A 24,075-nucleotide genomic window follows, 5' to 3' on the forward strand; every position below is an offset into this window, starting at 1 on the left:
TAATAATGTGGCCACTCACTGTATATATATTATGTTTTTTCCTGAACCTACATACCTTTTCACTTAAAGGAAACACTTTAAGGTTACTTTTTAACATATTTGAATTGCCAGCACCACTACTCTTGTGCCTTGGGCCATTATTAAGTAAAGTAAGGGTTACTTGAGCACAAGCACTGCAATAGTGCAGCAATATTGCAACAATACTGATAACCAAGAGGGTGACTAAGTGACTGCCGGGGGTGGTTAGCGCATACAGCATGGATACACTATACCAAGAAATGATTCCCGTCCTGGGTGGGACTGAGCAGAATGGCATGAGATTTCATCACACTATTCAGAGTGGTGCACAATTTAAAATTTGTGAGTTGTTTGTTTCTGTAATTTTCCATTTAATTTTTTCAGACCACAGTTGACCACGAGTAACTGAAACTATGGAAAGCAAAACCACGGATCAGAGGGGACTACTGTATTCTTATTATTACTACATTTAAATGACACATGCACACATGATAAACGTGAAGTAACAAAATGATACCAAATAATAAAAACAGTTGAAAAAATATTAATAAGTTGGATACTGGAATAAATCACAAAAGTTTATAACTAGAAAAAAGGTTCCTGAATAACCTTGTTGGCAGTTGCCAGTGATCCAATTAGATAACCTGCTCTTGGAGTCAAAACAAGGGCTGGTAAAGATCATCTGGATAGTTGCAGGTGAGTTGATCATGGAAGAAGTTCTTAATGACAGCAGGGTATAAAATAGTAGATTGAGAAGGGACAAGTTGGGATGGGTATTGGATAGAACTGGGTTCCAATCCCAGCCACGATGAGCCTAGCTATGCTAAAACCTCTATAAGCCTGGGCATCCCATAAACATCAAAAGAAAAGAAGTCCTGTGCTGGACTGGGGGTTTCAAGAAAGGTTAAAATACAGTAATATATGTAATTGACTGATGGAGTCAGTGTTCAACACATTTGTTCCCCTCTCCTAGTTTTATTAATTATAGCGGGGACTCAAAGCAATCTAAATGTTGAAGGTCAGTCACTCTGTAGATCTTAACTACTTAGAAGGAAAAACTAATTTCCCTGAGCTTTTAAGAGTCCATTTACATACAATTGGCCTACTTATTAAAATGACCTATTCATTAAAACAAGTCTCTAGGTAGGGAAGTTTTCTTAAACTCCTTTGTGTTGCTATGTGTACTTACTGTGCTTCCTAAGGAAAGACTTACAAAGGCAGTTGTCTTTACCCATTAATCCAGATTTATAGGGGGGTTTGCTCTAAGTGCACATTTGCCGAACCCTTTCTGATGTATGTGCGCTTCCTCCCCAAAAAGGAGCTACATTATTGACTGTTTGATGTCTTTGGTCCTGTGGACACCCTTTAAACCCACTCTTGTTACTCAGAGGTCACCATCCAGAGCTCAGCTTGGCACATTAGGACTTGAGCTCTCAAGAAAACGTGAGTGTTAGGCCAGCACCCAGCCCAGTCCAGCACAGCACTTCTTTTCTTTTGATGTTTATGGGATGCCCGTGGCAGCTTTGTCCAGCCAGGAAATGTTTACTTTCATCAAGCCATCTCTCTATCTGATTGAGGACATAGGTTTGAAACTGGGGAGTTCAAGGCAGAAGTTTGAGTTGGAGAAGTGGTTCACTCTTTATCGCTAATATGACCTTAGGCAACATGATTAACAACTCAGACTTGGGGATTGTAGTGGAAAATCCTCCTAGATACTTTTTAGCAATAAAAGCTGGGCTCAACAGGAAGCCAGGCAAGAATCGGTGGTCAGGAAACCGTAGCTATGACTTTAGCCAAGAGTTCTCTTGTTGACTGCACAGGAGAATCATTTGAGGACCGTCTAAAAAAAATGCTTATCCTGAACTGCACCCAGGATCAATTAAATTAGGATCCCAGGTATCAGTGTTTTGTTTTGTTTATTCCCCAGATGATAGTGATGTTCAGGGATGGTTGATCTTATGATAACTCCCTGTAGTGAATGCATTGAGGTTCCAGGGATGAGCTATCTTATTTAACCTTCACAACATCACTACTGGGTACTTATAATTATTAACTCACTAGAGGCCCAGTGCATGAATTCATGCACCTCATATGGGCCATGAGGCTGTGGTGGGCACAGGGGCGGGTCTCGGCCCATCATCACGCCCCTGCCCAACCCCTCCCACCACAGCCCCCAGTCCCCTCTCTGCCTGCAAACCCACTCCCAGCTGCTCCCACACACTGACAGGCTGGCCCTGCTTGCACCCACTGATGGTGTGGAGCAATTGGGGCTGACGCCATCAGCAGGTGCAAGCGGCAGCTGCCGCCACGATTGCCCCTCAGGAGCGGGGGTGGGGGGGGAGGGGGGGAGGGGGAGGGGTGGAGAAGCCCTCAGGGGTGATCGGGGCCCGCAGCCGCTGCTCGCAACCGCCTACAGCGTCAAGCGATCAGACCGGTGCCGGGCACTGGCAGCAGGTGCAAGCGCTGGGCAGGACCAAGGCACATGGAGCAAAGAATTTTCAGTAACCACCAGAGGCTCGCCCGGATGACAGTGACTAGTGCCCTGCCTTGGTCTGGCGCCCCCGCTCACCTGCTCTACCATCCCACCACGGCGGACACCCGCCATGGCCCATGCCCGCCCCCTGGTGGTCAGTGCATGTCATAGTGACCAGTTGTTCAGTTGTTCAGTTTTTCTGCCGTTCAGTCTATTTGCATATTAGAGTTTTATATATATAGATTTTGCAGTTGAGGAAACTGAGACTTGGAGATATTAAATAACAGCAAGTGAGAGATGGTACTCAGATATGAAGCCAAGCTGTCCAATTCCAGAACTATGTTCTTAATGATCATGCTGCCTCCATTAACATGAATAGTGCCAGTGGGAACTAAGGTCCAGCAAGTGGGGTCACCCAGTGGCCTTAGGCCCTCTCCATACTTTCAGCTTACTGACCTGCTCTCCGTGTGTTCGGAACTTCCCAGCAGCCCCACGTCAGATAACAAACTGTGGTTATTCAGAAGTCCCCTGCTATTTCCACTGATTTTTATTAAATGCAGCTTGTGGCTCAGACTCAAGAATGCACAAGCCGATTTAGATTACATTTTGCATTGAGTTTATTAAGATAAAAAATATTTCCCGAGATAGTGAGTCAGAAGTATTTATGGTGAAGTGTGCTGAAAGTGAATGCAGGTTGATAGCGTGAACAGAATGTTCTCTCAAAGTCAAATGTGATGACCTAACTGTGTTTGGCAGCCTTCCTTTATGTTTAGCTAAGCATTTTATTTCATGTCGGGAACCTCCTCCCTCCTCTGAAAAGGATCGGTCCTGTAGGAGACGAGGATTTTGGCATGCTCCTCTTTGATACTGAGACCCAGGCCCTGAGCCTAATTGTAACTGGCTCCCCGGCTGACTGGCTGGGTTGCCATGGCAAAGGACTGTTAAACTCTTTATATCTCAGTTTCTCTCACCTGTCAAAACGGGAATATAACTCTTGGCCCCGCCTCTCTCCCTGAGGAGAGTGGGAGGGCACTTTGAAAATTAAGTAATAAATGTTGGGAGGGATTTGTGGATGTGACGTCTTGTCAAACGAGTAAGTAATAAATGGGGTGTCGCCGAAGCTCATTTGCCCAAAATACACTTGAGCCTTCCATTTACTTAATCAACCAGCATTTATTAAATGCCTATGAAGTTCCCAATAACACATGGAGTGCTGAGGGAAATACAAAAAGGAAAAAAAGAGGAAATAGAGTCTCAATTCCCAGAGAGCACATAAAATTCTTTTTTCTCACAGTTCACTTTTTAGGTTGATTAAGCGTCAGTCTGAACGTTGCCTGGGCTGTATTTAAAAAGCTCATTCTCGATGACTTCCAGTTACGTCATATGTGACTAGTAGTGATTTAGTTGTTCTCAGCACCAGCAGGTATTGTCACGTGCTGGAAGGACTCATAAAAAGAGCAAGGCTATTCTGTAGTCCTAGTTAGAGGTGGTGGTGGACAATGAGAGACAGTCTGGGTTTGTAGGGAAGCGGTGCATTGGCTAACAGTGCGGTCTTTTGTGTCTCCAGGTCTAGGTCTGGGTCCTGGCTCTGCCACTTCCTAGGTACATAACTTGGGGCAATCACTTAATCTCTCTCTATCTCCTTTCCTTATCTTGAAAGTGAGGGTAATGATAGTATCTACCTCATAGGATTGTTTTCAAGATTAAATAAATTAATGCGTACAAGGTACTTAGAATGGTATCTGGTACCTCATAAATGCTCAAAAAATGTTAGCCATAATCATCACTTTCTGTAGGTAATGGAAAAGATGGTAGCAGTGAAAGAATACTGTCATTTCATTTTCCTACATTACTAGTATAAAAATATCAAGTCTCTTTTTATTAAGTTTCAAATGTTTGCCCAGATCTACCACAATCACTTAGGATTACTCCCAAATCCCAAGCTGCTTATTCAGAAATAGAAAACAGGCCATACAATCCTCTCTCTGGCTTATGGTGTTAGGACTAAACCATTTTGTTCTGAGAGCCTCACACTAGACTAGGACCGAGAGGAGCCGAGAAGGTGTTTTGTTTTTGTTTTGTGGGAGGCAGCAAAAGTTATGCTCAGACACAGTTGGCTGTCTTTGCTTGCAATTTAGCACAGGTTTGCTGTGGGGATTATAATAATTTTACAAGCCAGTAGCATATAGGATAATATCTCTTAATGAGCAAAATCCTATATAATGAAAGCCTAATATGCTAAGTATCCAGTTGTCCCGTCAGCCATTCAACCAAACAAAGCGTAATATGCTTATGATATGCTAAGGCCACGCAACTGCTCGCTATGACGTGCACTGACCACCAGGGGGCAGACAGTCGAACAGTCACTATGACGTGCACTGACCACCAGGGGGCAGATGCCCCGACTGGTAGGTTAGCTTGCTGCTGGGGTCCAGGCGATCAGAACTGAGCGAGATGGGCCGGACATGCCCTGGAGCCTTCCCATAGTCTCTCCCCAGTTGGCCAACCTCCCATGTCCCTCCCCATACCCGATCATGCACTGGTGGGGTCCCTCAGCCTGGCCTGTGCCCTCTCGCAATCCAGGACCCCTTGGGGGGTGTCGGAGAGCTGGTTTCGGCCCAACAGCGGAACAACTGGTCGCTACGATGCACACTGACCACCAGGGGGCAGACGCTCGATGCAGGAGCTGCCCCCTGGTGGTCAGTGCATTCCCACAAGGGGAGCACCACTCAACCAGAAGCCGGGCTCAAGGCTGGAGAGCGCAGCAGCAGTGGCGGGAGCCTCTCCTGCCTTCGTGGAGTGCTAAGGATGTCCGACTGCCAGCTTAGGCCCACTCCCCTGAGGGCTCCTGGACTGCAAGAGGACACAGGCCAGGCTGAGGGATCCCCCTCACCCTCCGAGTGCACAGATTTTGTGCACTGGTCCTCTAGTAAAGAAATAACATATTCCAAATGAATGACAGATTAATTATACTATTGTTCCAGGCAAGGGGAGGTGAAGGAATAAAGTCCAAGTTTAATATGAGGTGCACCTTTTTATAGGAGGTGGCACTGGGGAGAGTAGGCAACCAATCAAAGAGCTGACTTCTGGCTGCCAGCACAAAAGTAAAAGTCCCCTGTTCCCAGAGCACATTGCTAGGGAACAAAGATGCCTGTGTTGGGAGGCTGCTGATCTCTTTCTCCAGGCCTCTGCAGGGTTCATCACCACTGTCTGCATGCAGTGCCTTGCCAAGACAGGAGCGAATTCCCAAGGGTCTACTGAGCGTTTTTAGGTTTTACCCAAACCCAAACTCTCCAGTAGCCCTCACAAGCTCTCAGTATTTATAGTCTAAATGTCCCCTTGCCCTTGTTGCTTCTCCACATGTCCTTCCCATGCTCCCCCAGGGGCCCCTCCACAGCTCTGCTGCTGACTGCTTATCAAGGACAACAGATGTAGAATGATGACATCCTGGCATGACTTCATTCTTATATCAAAGCAATGTGGGATGCTGACATACTGATACCACTTACTTCATTCTTCTATCAAAGCAACTTTTTTTTCTTTGTTATAAACAACTTGAATTAAAACAACTCCACTTAAGTCACAAACAAGTGGATTTGAAATTGAACCTATTACATACACAACAAAAGGGCAGCTGTGAGTGTGATGGAAAGAGCACTGAGCTTGGAGTCCAAATCCTGGCTTTGTCTTCTCCTAGTGGGATAGGTCTGGGATAGGTCCTCTGAACCATAGTTCACCCATCCCGATTGTGCAAAAGCAATCCTATATAATAAAACATTAATATGCAAATTAACCATCACTCCATCCCAAAGATGGTGGCGCCCATAGCCACAAGATGGCAGCGCCCAGTCCTTTCAGCCCTACCAGAGTCCCCTAGTCCCAGGGGAACAGCCCCTGAGAGTGGGCAGCATGAGCGACCTGGTGGAATGCTTGCTTCGTTGCCGCAGCCACAAGGCAAGTGTTCCCCACCCAGCAACGGATGGGCCACTGGCCAGGCCAGGGTGCAGAATGCTTGCATCGTGGAGAGCCTCTGGGCAGCGGGTGTGGAGTGGCCAGGCCCCGCAGAGAGCTACTGGTGCACAGATTTGTGTGCAGAGCTACTAGTGGTAGATAAAAGTGCTGGTGTCTTAGCACAAATCAAGATAGTGGTAACGAACTAACAAATTATGCTAGAAGTCGTACTCTCCACCATCATGCACTTCATTTTTTTAAAGCTAACTGTACTTAAGATGGTCTTTAATGAAGTAGTAAAAATTACTAACATGATTACATCTTGACCCTTCGGTACATGTTTTTAATATTCCCCATGTTGAAATGGGAGGTGTACATAAGCACTCCCACTCACTGCAGAAGTACTATAGTTGTCACAAAGAAAAGCATTTGAGTTGTGAGCTGAACTGCTCATTTTTTTACTTGAATGACTGATATTATTCTTGAATATTCTTGAAAATGAAAATGAACAAAATGAACCTGTCATATTAAGTAAACATGAAATTATGTTAATTGCCAACCACCATGAGCTTGACAGCTTGCCAATCTTTACTGAAGAGCTTGGTGGTGATTCTATTGAATACAGTTTTTCTATATTGCATGATCACGTGTGTCCATATTTGGAAGATCTACATAACTCATTGAGCCAATGTTTTCTAAATGGGTAATGCATAGTGTTTCAAAATCATAGGTGGGTAAAAGATCTTTAAAGAGCAGAATATGCCAATTCACTTAAGTGTAACAGATTACAAAAGTACTTTGCTATGGCTTCAGATTTCACATTGCAACTAACCTTTAAGAAGCTACCACTTGTCGAATTTTGTCGTAGTATCACAAAAAGGATATCCTAAATTATCTGAAAAGGCTATTCAAAGACCTCTCCTCTTTTCCAACTGCGAGAGGCCATATTTCTTTCATACACTTCACCCAAAATGTCATATCTCAACAGACTGAATGCAGAAAGAAGAGACTCCAACTGTCTGCTTTTAAGCCCAATAATAAATTTACAACAATATAAAACAATGCCACTCTTCTTACAATTGTATTTTTCATTAAAATATATTTATGTTAACAAGTAATGAGCTTACTTTTAACTTTTCAATAAATTAGTAAAGAAATATTTTAAGCTTATCTCTTTGAAGTATTCAGTATTTTAAAGAGTATATTGGCATCCTGAAACTAAAAAGTTTGAGAATTTCTGTCCAAAAACATGGATGCTGCAGTTAAAATGATTTTTAAAAAAATAGACATTTCTAATACTTTTAGTTTCAGAGCAAAATTGAAAGGAAGATGAAGAGATTTCCTGTATACTCCCTGTCCCCACACATGCATAGCCTCCCCCATTATCAACATCTCCTACCAGAACGGTACATCTGTTGAAACTGATGAACCTACATTGACACATCATTGTCACCCAAATACCATAGTTCCCAGTACTGCTCACTCTTGGTGTTGTGTAGAATGATATGTGTATAATGATATGTGCCCACTATTATAGTACCAGACAGAATATTTTCACTGCCCTAAAAAAATCCTCTGTGCTCCAACTATCCATCCCACCCCTCCCCTCCACCTCCACCCCCTGGAAACCACTGATCTTTTTACTGTCCTCATCATTTTGCCTTTAACAGAATGTCATATAGTTGAAATTATACAATATGTAGCCTTATAGATTGGCTTCTTTCATTTAGTGATATGCATTTAAGTTTCCTTCATGTTTTTTTCATGGCTTAATAGCTCATTGCCTTTCAGTGCTGAATAATATTCTATTGTCTGGATGTACTATAGTTTGTCCTTTCACCTACTGAAGGACATCTTGGTTGCATGCATGTTTTGGCAGTTAAATGAATAAAGCTACAAACATCTATGTGTAGGGTTTTGTGTGAACATAGTTTTCAACTCCTTTGGGTAAATACCAAGGAGAAATATTTCTGATCAAATGGTAAGAGTATGTTCCGTTTTGGAAGAAACTACTAAATGGTCTTCCAAAGTGGCTGTGCCATTTTGCATTCCCACCAGTAAAGAGTGAGTTTCTGTTGCTCCATGTCTTGGTCAGCATTTGGTGTTGTCAGTGTTCTGGATTTTGGCCATTCTAATAGGTGTCCGGTGGTATCTCATTGTTGTCTTAATTTGCATTTCCCTGATGACATATGATGTGGAGCATCTTTTCTGGGCTTATTTGCCATTTTTATAACTTCTTTTGTGAGGTGTCAAGTTCTTATTTTTTGTAAATCAGATTGTTTATTTGCCAATTATTGAGCTTTAAGAGTTCTTTGTATATTTTAGATAACACTCCTTTATCAGATGTGTCTTTTACAACTATCTTCTCCCAGCCTGTGGCTTGTCTTCTCTTTCTCTTGGCTTTGCCTTTTTAAGAGCAGAAGTCTTTAATGAAGTTTAGCTTATCAATTATTTCTTTCATGGGTCATGTCTTTGGTGTCATATCTAAAAAGTCAACATACTCAAAATTATCTAGGTTTTCCCTTATATTATTTTCTGGGAGTTGCTTTAAAATATTTTTATTGATTTTTAGAGAGAGAGGAAGGTAGAGGGAGAGAGAAACATTGATGTGAGAGCAGAATATTGATTGGCTGCCTCCTGCATGCCCCCTACTGGGGATTGAGCCTGCAGTCATGACCAAAACATTCTAGATGCCTGCCCTTATGGGCATATCGTCCTACAGAGCAGACAGCCACTTAAAAAGCCATCCCAGTTTAGGGGTCAAGAAAGGACAGAACAATGGGAGGTACGGTATGAACCTACCCTAGGATGGGTAGTCAGGAAAACGAAATAACAGGAAACTCCATATACATGAAAAACAGACCAATTTTTAAAAATTAAACTTAATTTTTAAAAAATAAGTTATTTTCTCAGCAACTGGATTCCACAATTAATATCAGTATGATGTTTAAAATGTTATATTATTAAAGAAAACGCTTAAATAAAATTTATTTTATTACTAAAACGTTTAATGTAGTAAAACTCAAAAGAATCCAATGCAAAATGTACATATGTTATGATTCCATTTACTTGAAATTTTAGAACAGGCAAAATTAGTCTTTGATGATAGGAAATCAGAGCTGTGGTTGCCTGGAATGGGAGCAGGAGAGTGGGTGGGAGCAGGGATTAGCTACAAAGGATCTTGGGGTACTTTCTGGGATGTTGAGGATGTTCTCTATCATTCCCAAATATGTTTTTATTGATTTTAGAGAGAGAGAAAGGAAGAGGGAGAGGTAGAAACATCAACAAGAAACATTGATTTGGCTTCCTCCTGCACTCCTCCTACCAGGCATGTGCCCTGACCCGGAATCGAACCGGTGACCTCTCAGTCCAATAGATGATGCTCAACCAACTGAGCCACACCAGCCAGGGCTGTTCTACGTTTTGATAGGGACATTGGTTACATGAGACTATGCATTTATCAGTGCTGTATAACTAATCTCTGTATATTTCCTAGAAGGGCAATTATTTCTCAACTAAAAATTAAATGCATAGTATTTTATATATTGCAATGTGTTATCGTTGATATAAGTAACATTATGGAAATATTCATTCCTCGGTCACTGCCTGCCAGCAGCCTGGCTTTCACAACCTTTATATCATCACTGGTGGAAGATTTCTGACATCTTCCTGATCTTGTTCCATGTGAATATACGCAGGTCCTCTAATAACTTCATTTCATTCAACATTGTTTCATTTATATATTGATAAGATGCCTTGGGAACTTAACTCTTGTTTAGTTCAATTAGCCTAGGGTAAAATTCGTTTAGTTATACGTTGTTTCCCTTAAAGTTGCAGAACCTATCCACATTAAGCGATTTACTATAGATAATGTTGCTTCTGTTTTTCCAGTTTTTCATGCTTTCTTTCTTATCAAAAGTGGACAAGCTGGAAGGATCTTTGCCACAATGTTAAGACTGGTGTTACTTTGGGGTGAGGATATATTAGGTGAATTCTACTCCTTTTTCTTTTTCACTGTATTGTTTGAGCTTGTAACAAGAATCATGAGTTTTGTTTTGTTCCTTAATGCTCTCAACACAAAAGCTCGTTTTGTCTTGCCTGGAAAGTACGTTTCTCCTTGGGTACTGTACTGTCATTTGAAAACTTCGGGGTTTATACCATGGTTAGGAACACATTCCCTTCCAAGCAGCGGGCCCTATGGGGTGATTGTTAATGGTCATGGGGTCTCGGTAAATGGATGCTTTCCTGCCTCGTCTGTCTCCGCCATACCGCTCCTGTTCAGTCTCTCTGTGGTGCTGTGGATTTGGGGTACCTGGAGGTGCTCTCCCGCTGTCTGCGCCTCTCACCTGCCTCCTTCGCCCTGTGCCCACAGATTCTTACCTGACCCTCGATGAACCCATGAATAACATCACCACGTCCCTGGGGCAGACGGCGGAGCTGCACTGCAAAGTCTCTGGGAATCCGCCCCCCACCATCCGCTGGTTCAAAAACGACGCGCCTGTGGTCCAGGAGCCCCGCAGGATCTCCTTTCGGGCGACCAACTACGGCTCTCGGCTGCGGATTCGAAACCTGGACACCACCGACACGGGCTACTTCCAGTGCGTGGCGACCAACGGCAAGAAGGTGGTTTCTACCACCGGAGTCTTGTTTGTCAAGTTTGGTAAGCAGCCTCCTACCTGGGAGGGCCTTTTGGCCTCCAGCCTCCATGGGGGTGCCCACGGAGGTGGGGGCGGAGCACGTACTGAGAATGTCCGGTGTGCCCAGCCACCCTGACGCTGGCACCATTGCACCCGTTTTACAAACAAGCCCTGAAGGCCCAGTAGTCACCTACCGCGCTCAGAGTTGCCCAGCTAAGTGACCCACAGAGCAGGAGTAGAACCCAGATCGGGCTGAGCCCACAGCCCCTCCTCTGGGCCGGTGAGAGAGAAGTTGGACAGGTTTTGCAGCACGCATGCTCTTTTCTGTCCAGGGGCCATCAAAGGGCCCTGCGGTTGCAATCAGTGTCGGGGTGCAAGCACTCAGCCTCACTGGAAACTCCCTGCGTCCTGCGAGGACGCCTACTCCCCGGACTCATTTTTCAGCACTTGTCTTAGCATTTGCCCTCAACTGTGGGGCATAGACAAGTTCTCGCTGGTATGCTATTTTGTAGAGGTGGCTGGGGGGAGGGAGCGCAACTGGAGCAAAATAAGAAATCCCAGAAAAATAAATATCACTTCAGGAGGTTTGAGAACTTGAATCTGCAATGGTTTGACTGTACCCGTGCTCACCGGCCAATAACCCAGCCTGACAGTTGCCTTTGTTTTTCTTTCATTTCTTCAGGCCCCCCTCCCACCGCAAGTCCGGGATCCTCGTAAGTACTTTTATCTCCTCCCTCCTTATGTCTAAGTGTTTCTCCAGAGATTTCTAGGGCAAAGGCAGTGTTATCCGCTGCTTGGGCCAAGACACAGTGTTTCCAGATTTCATTCCGTTTGGCCCTGCCCTCATTCCATTTTGCTTTTTCTCTGATATGAAGATTCACAGGAGACTAGCATTGGCAGTACTCTCAGGCGTGGTGGGGTTGATTCTGAATGATCAAAGCAAAAATCTACTTACATTTACTATTTGGAAATTAATCTAACATTATTTACAACGATGGGTTTTGTAAAATGAAGCCAACAAGTGATACAGTGCTGTCTTAAGAATCTCATACTCTGGCCTTTAGCGTAAAAGGGCCTATTCTAGGTTTCTGTAAGCATGTACTTTGGGCATTTAACAGGTCAACAATTAGGTGATCACTTTATTTTTTATTCCCTTTAAAGAACTCAAAGGCCGAAGTTCTTACTCACATAGGGGAAGAATGCCCTGTGCTTGGGTAGAGAGTTACATGAAGTTTGATTTATTCTGAGTCCCTTGCTAATGGAGTCCAAAGATCCAATTTCTTTCACTGACACTATTGTTGATGCATTTGTCCATTTTTCTTGCCAAGGGATTCTCTTCTTTTGCTCCACAAGTGTCCACTGAGGGTATTTTTTAATGTGTATTTTTATTTGGGGGAGGGGACTCATTTATTAAAGCTCTTGCTTTGCAAGAAAATATTTTTTTTATATTTTTAGACTTCTGAAATAAAACTCAACAGGTTCTGCCATGAGAGCATCAAAACGTCTGACCTAGACTATACCCGTGGCAAACAGCCACTTTATTTGCTCTAATCCCTTCTGTGCCACTAATTACAATGTGGGATATTTTAATATATTTGTGTGTGCCTGGGGGCCCAGTGGCCCACAATCCCATTTTTAATAAAAATAGGTAATGGGTAAAAATAAACATTGGCCATCAGCCACACTGTTCCGCTATTTCATCAGCTGGTTAAAGGCAACTGTAAAAGAAATCTTTAAAATCACCCAAGTGCTAATTGCATTCTACTTGCCCAGGTAGAAAACCTTGATTGATCTAAAATAGGTCAGAAGTTTGGTCACTCTGCATTGCATTTCTTGAAGTTAATCTTTTTTTTTTTTTTTAATGATCTCATGATTGATATGTGGAATCCGTTTGAAGTCTTATTTAAACAAAGATTACAACTTTTGTTACTTGCTGTAAAAATGCTTCCCACCTGGGTACCTTATTTGTTCCTGTTAATCTGTGTTTCAAATGTGGTTGATAATCTGTATCCCAGGTTGATTAATGTGGTTTTCACTAATCTGCCTGTGTTACTAAGCGCTGGGCTGTGTTGACTTTCTGCCTGCTGTATTTGCATCAGAAAGTTCCTTTCTTTTGGAAGTTTTACTTTGCTGCCACCTTCCTGATGAACCCAGTCTATCTCACATGTTCTTTAATTTTACTCAAAGATAGTACAGAAGCTCCCCCTTATCTCTGGGAGGTACATTCCAAGACCCCCCACCAGATGTCTGAAACCACAGATAGTACTGAACCCTGTATATGATGTTTTTTCCCCTAAACATGCATCCTCTTTACGGCTTCTCTTTGGCATTTCCAAATTGCCAGCATCACCACTCTTGCACTTTGGGGCCATTATTAAGTAAAATAAGGGTTACTTGTTCACCGGCACTGTGATACCAGGATAGCCAGTCTGATTACCGAGACAGCTACGAAGTGACTGACAGGCAGGTAGCATATACAACATGGATACACTGAACAAAGGATGATTCACGTCCTGGGCAGGACAGAGAGGTGAGGAATGGCGTGCAATTTAAAACTTATGAATTGTTAATTTCTGGAATTTTCTATTTAATATTTTTGGACCGAGGTTGACCGCAGGTAACTGACACCATAGAAAGCAAAATCGCAGATAAGGGGGGGCTGACTACTATGTACTACTTTTGTGAGCTGATGTCTACGGAGAGGGTATTGAAGTTCTTAAAGATGCTTGCCTGTAGCTAAAAGTATCCTTTGATGTCAGGCTGTTCTATATTAGCTGTCCATTTTTCCATCATGTTAGTCAGTGGGAGCATGAAATGTATAGCTGCCGTTTTTGCTTGGACCGAGCTTACAGTAAGATGCAATTGACATGGGAAATTGATTGGCAGTTCAATCTTCATTCTCATTGGGGCATCGCCAGTTGGCATTTTTATATCCTTTTTTTCTCTTTTCCTTAGAAATCGATGACGTATCCTACTTTTTTTCCTCAGCTGCCACTACTTAACCCTGTCTCTAAGAGTTTCTCTCTTCCTAAGATTAACTCCAAAATAAAATGCTAGTTCCTTTTCCTGTCCTCATAGTCCCCAACAAGCAGCCAGACCTCACGACAATGGGACAGGTAGAACATCACAAAATGACAGCCATGGGGAATATCACAACATTTAGGATTGCTCCGAAAGCCTTTGTCAAGCTGCACAGTCCTTTTTCCAAGAGAGGAGTGAAGTGCATTTATAAACTTGCTCTGTTTACTCAAAGGTGGCACAGCAGAGTTACTATAAGGAGATCAAATGCAAGTCCATGGCACAACCCTAACGCTGGATGAGTGAAATTTAGGTGAATGAGACGTGGTGAGAGCTAAGTGCCATTGGAGGCAACAGGGCTGGCTACACCACCGCCAACTGGGAAGGACTTGTCCCTCAGGTCTATGGCCCAGGAAGGCAAAGCATGTGAGGTCCTGGTCACTCCCTGTAGGGACTGTGTTAGGTGTTCACATGAAGCTTCTAGAATGGCATTCTAGTTTGTAGTAGGAGCAAGTTTGAGATGTTAGTAGTTTGGCTTCTGTTCATAGCTTCAGGCTTTATTTTCTTCTGTCGTTGCTGCGTCCTGGCCCACCTCGAACAATACAGGGCCTGGGGCATGAGTACAAGAGGAGGCCCACATACCACACGTCTAAATATTTAAAAGTTATAAATCACGCTTGGCAAACTGTTAGATGAAATATGTTCTATCCTCCCACGCTGACAAATATACCTTCATAATGACAGAATAAAAAATACATGCAGAGTTATGGTTTTTATCTGACTGAAAGCCAGGAACTATCAAAAGACGACTTTAATCATTATTATGCATGTCTTGGTGTTCTGTTAATGGGCCAGAGATATTATATATAATTTATAGATTGTTATATATGAGTTCCATTAAAAATTTTTTATGGCCTTCATTTCAGCAAAATGACTACCTATGTTGTTTTACACAATATTTTTACATAGTGTGTATTTTTTGGACAACAATGCCAGATTAGACAAACTTTCTTGAGTCACCGTAATTCTTACTTTTTAAAACTAATTATAATTTGGAGAAACTATGCTTTCTTGATCCAGTAGCGGTTATAATTCTCAATGAAATTCCTAAAGCAGTACTTAAATTTGCTAAGAATTTTAGCAAATGAACTAAGACCTTTGTATCTCATACTTAAATAGAGTAATGGGGTCTATGATAATCATTATTGTAGAATATATTACAAAGTATGGTTTCATCATAAAATCAGTATCATGTTTTGCACATTATCCTTTATATGTACAAATTTAAGAGTAGTGTGAATTGTTTAATGTATTAGTTTTCCAGGGCAGCCATAATAAATTACAACTGAATGGCTTAAACAAATTTATTATCTCATGATCTGGAGGCTTGAAGTGGGAGATCAAAATGTTGACACGGTTGGTGCCCTCTGAGGGTTACGAGGAAGACTCTTCTGGTGATTTGCCACCATTCTTTTTTTTAAATATATTTATTGGTTAGCCCTAGCCGGTTTGGCTCAGTGGATAGAGTGTCGGCCTGCAGACTGAAAGGTCCCGGGTTCGATTCTGGTCAAGGGCACATGCCCGGGTTGCAGCTCGATCCCCGGTAGGGGGCGTGCAGGAGGCAGCCAATTGGTGATTCTCTCTCCTCATTGATGTTTCTATCTCTCTCTCTCTTCCTTCTGAAATCAATAAAGAAACATTTTTAAAAATGTATTTATTGGTTTGAGAAAGAGAGGCAGTGGCGGGGGCGGGGGGGGGGGTGGGTGGGGGCGGGAGAGAAACAACGATGTGACAGAGAAACATCGATCATTGCCTTCGCATGTGCCCTGACCAGGGATCGAACCTACAACCTGGGTATGTTCCCTGACCGGGAATTGAACCACAACCCTTCCTTGTACAGGATGATGCTCAACCAACTGAGCCACACCAGCCAGCATTCTTGGCTTGTAGAAGTATCACGGCAGTTTCTTGATATTCACATAGCCTTTTCCCTGTTTGTGCGTCTCCGAGTTTCCTCTTTTTATGAAAACACCAGTCTTATTGTATTAGGACCCATCCCAATAACCTCATTTTAACTTGATTACCTCTATAAGGACCCTATTTCCAAGTAAGGTCATATCCTGAGATACTGGGTATTAGGACTTCAACATACGGATTTGGTGGGGGGGGGGGGAGGCGGGATAATTCTACCCATAACACTTAATATTGCAAAATTTTTTTCATCCATGTAAAACTCTTGCAAACATTACTCTAATTTATAAGAACTTTCAGAAGCACTGGCTGAATGTAAAGAAAAGTGGGAAGCCCAGCTGGCATGCCTCAGTGATTGAGCGTCAACCTATGAACCAGGAGATCCCAGTTCGATTCCTGGTCAGGGCACATGCCCAGGTTGAGGTCTCAATCCCCAGCATGGGACATAAGGAGGCAGCCAATCAGTGATTCTCTCTCATCATTGATGTTTCTATTTCTCTCTCCCTCCCCCTTCCTCTCTGAAATCAATAAAAAATATACTTAAAAAAAAGAAAAGCAGGAAAATGGATGCTTGGAAATATTGGGAATGATAGTTGGTTGTGTAAGAACCTATTGCATTCAAACTGGAAAAAAAATTGACAAGTTGATTTAATTATCTGTTCTCTTATTGAAGTGCTTTTGCCACTGCTACCCTTCCTGTGCTCTGAGCATTCTCTGTCTCCTCCACTGGCAGTGGCACAACACACAAACCTTCGCAGTTGCCTTCTGATACATGGACATAGGGCAAGAGGTGTAGAGATGTGACTCCTGGGGCCAGAACAGTGTTAGTTGCAGGAGCGGATGTTAAAGGTTTGGAGTATACTGTGCCAGCACTGAGTGGCGGAGTGCCAGGTCCCAGGGGCAGAGAATCCCTTGTGTGCTCTTTACTCTTATTAAATTACTAGAGGCCCGGTGCATGAAATTCGTGCACAGGGGGTGTGTGTCCCTCAGCCCAGCCTTCACCCTCTCCAATCTGGGACCCCTCGAGGGATGTCCGACTGCCCTTTTAGGCCCAATCCCGGTAGGATCGGGCCTAAACAGGCAGTTGGATATCCCTCTCACAATCCAGGACTGCTGGCTCCCAACTGTTCACCTGCCTGCCTTCCTGATTGCCCCTAATCGCTTCTGCCTGCCAGCCTGATTACCCCCTAACCACTTCCCTACCAGCCTGATTGATGCCTAACTGCTTCCCTGACAGCCTGATTGCCCCTAACTGCCTTCCCCTGCAGGCCTGGTCACCCCTAACTGCCTTACCCTGCAGGCCTGGTCACCCCTAACTGCCCTCCCCTGCAGGCCTGGTCACCCACAACTGCCCTCCCTTGCAGGCCTGGTCCCTCCCAACTGCCCTCCCCTGCTAGACATCTTGTGGCGGCCATCTTGTGTCCACATGAGGGCAGCCATCTTTGACCACATGGGGGCAGCCATCTTGTGTGTTGGAGTGATGATCAATTTGCATATTACTTTTTTATTAGCTAGGACTAGAGACCCAGAGCGCGATATCACATGGCCCTGCCCACCTGTGCATGCCCTGCCCACCGTCTCACTCGCAGCCCCACCCACCTGCCCGCCACAGCTTGCAGCTGGGCCAGCCTCACGGTGCCCTGTCTGCTTGCCTGCTGCCTTGCTACGCCCACCTGCTCACAGCCCCACCCTTCCACCTGCTGCCATCCTTGCTGCGATAGGAGCCTGTGGGCTGTGGGGGAGGGCCTGAGAGGTGCTCCATGCACCTCATGGTGACTGGTCGTCTGGTCGTTTTGGTCGTGAGGCTTGTTGGCCATTTATTATTATGATTTTTTGTGTACTTTTTGTATGTGGGTTCCGGGCAAGAGGAGTTGTTGCTGTTGTTGTTGTTCTTCTTCTTCTTCTGAATGTGGATTCTAATTTCTTCACCTCTTCTCTGACACATATTTTCCTTTTATTATTTTTTATTATTATAACCATCCTAGTGGTTGTAAAGTTGTATTTTATTGTGGTTTTAATGTGCATTTTCTTAATGATGAATGATATTGAGCATCTTTTTATGTACTTGTTGGTCATTTATATATTGTTGGAGAAATGTTTGTTCAAATTCCTTGCCCATTTTTATTGATTGGGTTATTTGTCCTTTTATTCTTGAATTCTTTATATATTTTGGATGCTGTATCCTTACCCAATACACGATTTACAAATATTTTCTCTCATTCTTGCTCTCTTTTCTTTATCTTGACAGTGGTCTTTGAAACAGAAAAGCTTTTAATGTTGATGAAGTCCAATTTATTTTTTTTATTTGATTGTTTGTGCTTTTGAGAAAACATTGCCTAATCCAAGGTCACAAAGATTTACTCTAATCTCTTCTAGGAGTTTTAGTTTTATAGCAGAGATAAGTACATATAGAACATGGTAAGATGACATTTGAGGATGACTTAAGGAATGTGAGAAAGTAATGTTTCCAAATTCCTGATAGGTATTAATCTTTGTAACCCAGGATCAATAAATTAGAATTCCTGGGAATTCTCAGAAGTTTCCAAAATCTAGATACTCACATTTAGCGCTGACCAGTGGCTCAGTGATTAGAACATTGGTCTGCATGCCAAGGCATCACAGTTTTGATTTCTGGTCAAGGGCACATACCTGGGTTGCAGGTTTGATCTCCAGCCTTGGTTGGGGCACATGAAAGAGGAAACTAATTAATGTGTCTCTCTCACATCGATGTTCTCTCTCTCTCTCTCTCTCTCTCTCTCTCTCTCTCTCTCTCCTCTCCTCTCCCTTCCGTCCTCCCTTCGACTTTCTCTGAAAATCAATGGAAAAAATATCCTCAGGTGAGGATTAACAAAAAGAAACAGATACTCACATTTACTTGCATGTTTCTAATTAATTATGATTTTCTATAATAATAAACAGTGAATCATTTTTCTCTGATACTGGAAATTTTTGTAAAATAAAATCTAATGTAATGAAAGAGCTTTAGTTTTAGCTTTTATATTTAGATTTTTGGTCCATTTTGAGTTACTTTTTGTATATGGTATGAGGTAGGAATCCGGATTCATTCTTTTGCAAATGGAAATCCAGTCATCCCAACATCATTGGTGGAAAAGACTATTCTGTACACATTTGAATTGTCTTGACAACCTGCTAAAAACCAATTGACCAAAAATGTATGTGTTTATTTCTGGACTCTCAGTTTTATTCCATTGATCTATATATGTGTCTATCTTTATGCCAGTTTCTTATAGTCTTTGTTGTTGTTACATTCTTTTTTTATTAATTAAATTTATTGGGGTGACAATGGTTAATGAGATTATATAGGTTTCAAGTGTACAGTTCCTCATAGTCTTGATTATAGTAGGTTTGTAGTAAGTTTTGAAATGAGAAAATGTGAGTCCTCTGTATCAGTTAGTGTTCCACTGGAAAAAACAGGACCAGTAAATGTATATATATATATACACACACACAGATATAAAGAGATTTATTGCAAGAAATTGGCTTATGTGATTGTGTGGGCTAGCTAGCCAAGTTGGCAATCCATAGGGCAGAGTGTCAGGAGGGGCAGGCTAGACACTCCTGGCCAGATCTCATGCTGCATTCCACAGGTAGAATTTCATCTTCTCAAGGAAAAGTTTTTGTAGTTTTCTGCACTTAAGGCCTTTCGATTAATGGGATCAGGCTCATTCTTTTATGCAGGTTACCCTCCTACAATTAATCAGGTGATTGTAGATATTAATCATATCTACAAAGTACCTTCACAGACTAGAGTTTGACTGAATAACTGTGGACTATATCTTGCCAAGTCAGCACATGAAACTGATCATAATATCCTCCAACATTGTTCTTTCTCAAGATTTTTTTTTTTTTTTTGCTATTCTGGTCCCCTTGCATTTCCCTATGAATTTGGGGGTCAGCTTGTTAAATTTTGCCAAGTGGCCAGCTGGGATTTTGATAGGAATTGCTAAACTTGTAGATCAATTGGGGAGTATTTTTATCTAAACAACATTAAATCTTTTAGTCCATGAAATGGGGTGCCTTTCCATTTATTTCATTTCTTTCAAGGTTGTTGTATAGATTTATATGTTTTGCCTTTTTATGTTAAATTTATTCTTATTTTGTTTCTCATGCAATTGTAAATGGAATTATTTTCTTAATTACATTTTCAAATTATGTATTGATAGTCTGTAGAGATACAACTAATACAACTGATTTTTGTATAGTATATTGATCTTATATCCTGCACTCTTGCTGAACTCATTTATTAATTCAAATAGTGTGTGTTTGTGTGTATGCGTGTGTGTGTTCCGTAGGATTTTCTATATACAAGATCATGACATTTGCAAGTAGGTATTATTTTACTTCTCTCTTTTCCATATTGGTGCCTTTATTTTTTTCTGCCTAATTACTGTGGCAGAACCTCCAGTACAATGTTAAATAGAAGTAATGAAAGCTGACATCCTGTCTTTTTTCTTAATGTTAAGGGGAAAGCTTTCATTATGCTAGCTTTAGGTTTTTCATAGATACCCTTTATCAAGTTGAGAAAGTTCCCTTCTGTTCCTATTTTGTTGAGAGTTATTTTATTATAAAAGAGTGTTTGATTTTGTCTAATGCTTTTTCTGTGTCCATTGAGATTATTGTGATTGTTTTATATTGATTATTATGATTATATTAATGTTGTGTATTACGTTGATTGATTTTTGATGTCAAGCCAAGCTCGCATTCCTGGAATAATTTCTATTTGGGCATGGTGTATAGTTTCTTTTTATATGTTGCTGGATTCAGTTTGCTAGTATTTTGTTGAGGATTTTTGCATCTATTTATAAAATATATTTGACCTGTAGTTTTCTTTCCTTATGATGTTTTTGTGTAGCTCTGATATCAAGGTAATACTGGCCTCTTCCAATGAGTTATAAGTACTCTATTTTTGGGGGAAGAGTTTGTGAAGGATTGTGTTAATTATCTTTTAAATATTTGATATAATTTACCAATAAAGTCATTTGGGCCTGAACTTCTCCTTGTGGGAAGTTTCAAAATTACTAATTCGACTTCTTTACTTGTTTTAGGTCTATTTAAATTTTTCAGTTCTTCTGAGAAAGTTTTTGTAGTTTGTATCTTTCTAGGAATTTGTCCAATTCATTTAGATTATCTAAATTGTTGGCATAGAGTTGTTCATAGTTTCCCTTATCATCCTTTTAATTTCTGTAATATAAGTAGCACTGTCTCTTCTTTTATTTCTGATTTTAGTAACTTGTATTTTCTTTGTGGTGTTGTGTTTTGTTTTGTTTTTCTTGTTTAGACTAAATAGTTTAGTTAAACGTTTGTGAATTTTATTGATTTTTTTTCAAAGAGCTACCTTTTATTGAAAAGTGGACCTGTAAATAATGTGATGTGGCAACTCTTGAAATTAGATCACCTCCTCTCTGATGTTGCTGTGTGCTGTGGTGTTGCCGTTTGTTTAGCGACTTTCCTGAACTAATTGACTACAGCCCGTATTCCCTGTTGAGTACAGCTACTGAAGTCTCTGCTCAGTTAGTCTAGTGATCAGTGAACAATTGGACAGAGATTTCCTTGAACCAGTAAGTCTTGTACTTTGTCTTGGGGTCCCATGTGTGCTTTGGGGCACCCTTTCAGCATGACAATAATTTGTAACTCTACCTTGGCTTATGTTTCCTGCTTGAGCAGTGCCTCAAAGTTCGCTAGAGGTGAGGGGTTAGGGTTCTCTCAGATCTTTCCTGGGCATGCACACAGCCCCTCACAGGAGCATGTTCTTCTATATCCCCATGAATATGCTGAAATTTTTCAAAGTCCCTATGAATGTCTCATTGCTTAGATCCTTCCTTTAAGCTTTGGAGCTTTTCGGCGAGGTTATTGTTTTCTCCAATGGTATTTCTACCTCAGGCTAGGATTTTTTTTTTTTTTAAACAAATGGCCTGGGACTAGGGCATTTCCCACAGAGAAGCTGAGTTCAGTCAAATGAAGGTAAGTCCTGGGAAAGGTGCTGTCCCAGATTGCTGCTAGCCAGGTCACATTGTGCCAATTATTGGAAAGGTGGCTCTTGAAGCGCTCCAACCCCCTCTGCCTCCTCCAGTGACTGCTAGACTGCTGGTTTTCACAGCAGCTGTGGAGGGGAAGCTGCTGATATTTAGGGTTCCTACAGAATTTGGGAAAGGGAGATAGAAATAGGGCAAGATAAAGTCCCACAGAACTCTGTTCTTACCAAATTTCAGCCTCCCTCTCCTTTTAAATGTTCCTCCGAGTGTTGTAAGCCTTTGACTAATTTCCAGAATTCTGAAAATGTTGGTTTTTCACAATTTCTTGGCCTGTGTTCTTATATGTAGCAATAGATTTTTGGTGGTCACTACTCTGTCCCACCTCCACAGGGGTCCTCACCTTTCTTCTCCAAAACAGTAATCCAGGGAAGGTATTTTGATGCCCATTGTCAGAGAGGCTCATAAAAGTTAAATGGCTTTAATTGGATCCAGTTCCTATCTGATTTCTTCAGTTTTAATCTTTTGGGATCATTAAGTTGATTACTTTGACCCTAGTGAGGCCTGGAGAACACCAATATTATATCACTCATGTTTGCTGGAGGCCTTCTCCCAGGATTTGTCTGGAGCTTTCTGGAGCACAGAGATCCAATCAACAGACACTAATCATTGATTCATTCAACAAATTTTTGTCCATCACCTACAAAATGCCAGGCTCTCGGTCAAGCTCTATGAAAACTACAAATAATAAGCTTCGCCCTCAAACTGCTTACTCAATATGTGGGGGCAGAAAAAAACACGGGCCATCCAGGGCATCAGCAGGTACTGTCAGCCACCCACTCGTCTCCATCTCCCCTACCACTATCCTCTAAACCTTTAATTTCATACCTTGTTTGAAATTTTGTAGCAGCCTTAGTCCTGATTTTTCTTCTTCCACCTTAACCTCCTACAGACTACTTCTCATTACAGAAATCAGAATGAACTTTTGAAAATATCTTCTGCATATGTTCTTTCAAATTAGTGTTTTGGGGTTTCTTTGGATATATGCCCAGAAGTAGAATCACTGGGTTCATAAGACAACATTATTTACAACAGCCATGATGTGGAAACAACCCAAGTGCCCATCAATAGACAAGTGGATTAAAAAGTCTTGATTCATATATATGGATAATGGAATATTACTTGGCCATAAGAAAGAATGAATCTTATCATTTGTGACAGCCTGGATGGATCTAGAGGGTATTATGCTAAGTGAAATAAGTCATTCAGAGGAAGACAAATACCATATAATTCCACTTATATGTAGACTCTAAAGAACAAAATAAATGAACAAACAAATTGAAGCAGACTCATAGATACAGAGGACAGACTGATGATTGCCAGAGGGGAGAGGAGTTGGGGGACTGGGTGAAAAAGGTGAAGTGATTGAGAAATATAAATTGGTAGTTACAAAATAGTCATGAGGATGTAAAGTACAGCATAGGAAATATAGTCAATAATACTGTAATAACTATGTATGGCCAGCTGGGAATTGGAAATAGCAGTGGGAACACTTTGTGAAGTGTATGATTGTCTAACCATTATGCTGTACTTCTAAAACTAATACAAAATAATATTGAATGCCAACTGTAATTAAAAAAATAAAAATATCATCTGCCCTATTAGGCCCCCTTACTCCCTAGGACTTCCTGTTTGGAATAGATTCCCAACTCCTTGCCCTGGCTTTCCTCTAAGGCTCTCTGCCTACCTCGGTGGCCTCTCCTTGTCCTGCTCCTGCCTTGCTCATTCAGCTCCAGCCCTGCTGGCCGTGCTTCTGTTCCTTGGCCACCCAGGCTCACTCTGAGGGCTAGCAGTTCTCTCTTTCTGGAAGGTTTTGTTCTGGGATCTTTCTATTATCCCCTTCTTGTTATCATTCTGACCTCACCTAAAATGTCACCTCCTCAGAAATGACCCCCAAATCTAAAGTAGCTCCCAGTCACTCTCTGTCTTATAACCCTGCTTCACTTATATCAGGGTA

At 41.9% G+C, this 24,075-nt stretch overlaps 1 protein-coding gene across 2 annotated transcripts in view; it reads left to right on the forward strand.

Moving 5' to 3' along the window:
• The window catches only part of ROR1 (receptor tyrosine kinase like orphan receptor 1), a 386,540-nt gene that overhangs the window by 241,223 nt on the left and 121,242 nt on the right, over positions 1–24,075 (forward strand). For both annotated transcript variants that reach the window (XM_054720853.1, XM_028142355.2), the window contains 2 exons: positions 10,815–11,102; positions 11,762–11,792. In XM_054720853.1, the coding sequence (XP_054576828.1) occupies positions 10,815–11,102; positions 11,762–11,792 (319 nt within the window). The remainder of the gene's footprint in view (positions 1–10,814; positions 11,103–11,761; positions 11,793–24,075) is intronic.

The sequence above is a fragment of the Eptesicus fuscus genome, chromosome 9, assembly GCF_027574615.1.
Source record: "Eptesicus fuscus isolate TK198812 chromosome 9, DD_ASM_mEF_20220401, whole genome shotgun sequence".
Classification (NCBI taxonomy): domain Eukaryota; kingdom Metazoa; phylum Chordata; class Mammalia; order Chiroptera; family Vespertilionidae; genus Eptesicus; species Eptesicus fuscus.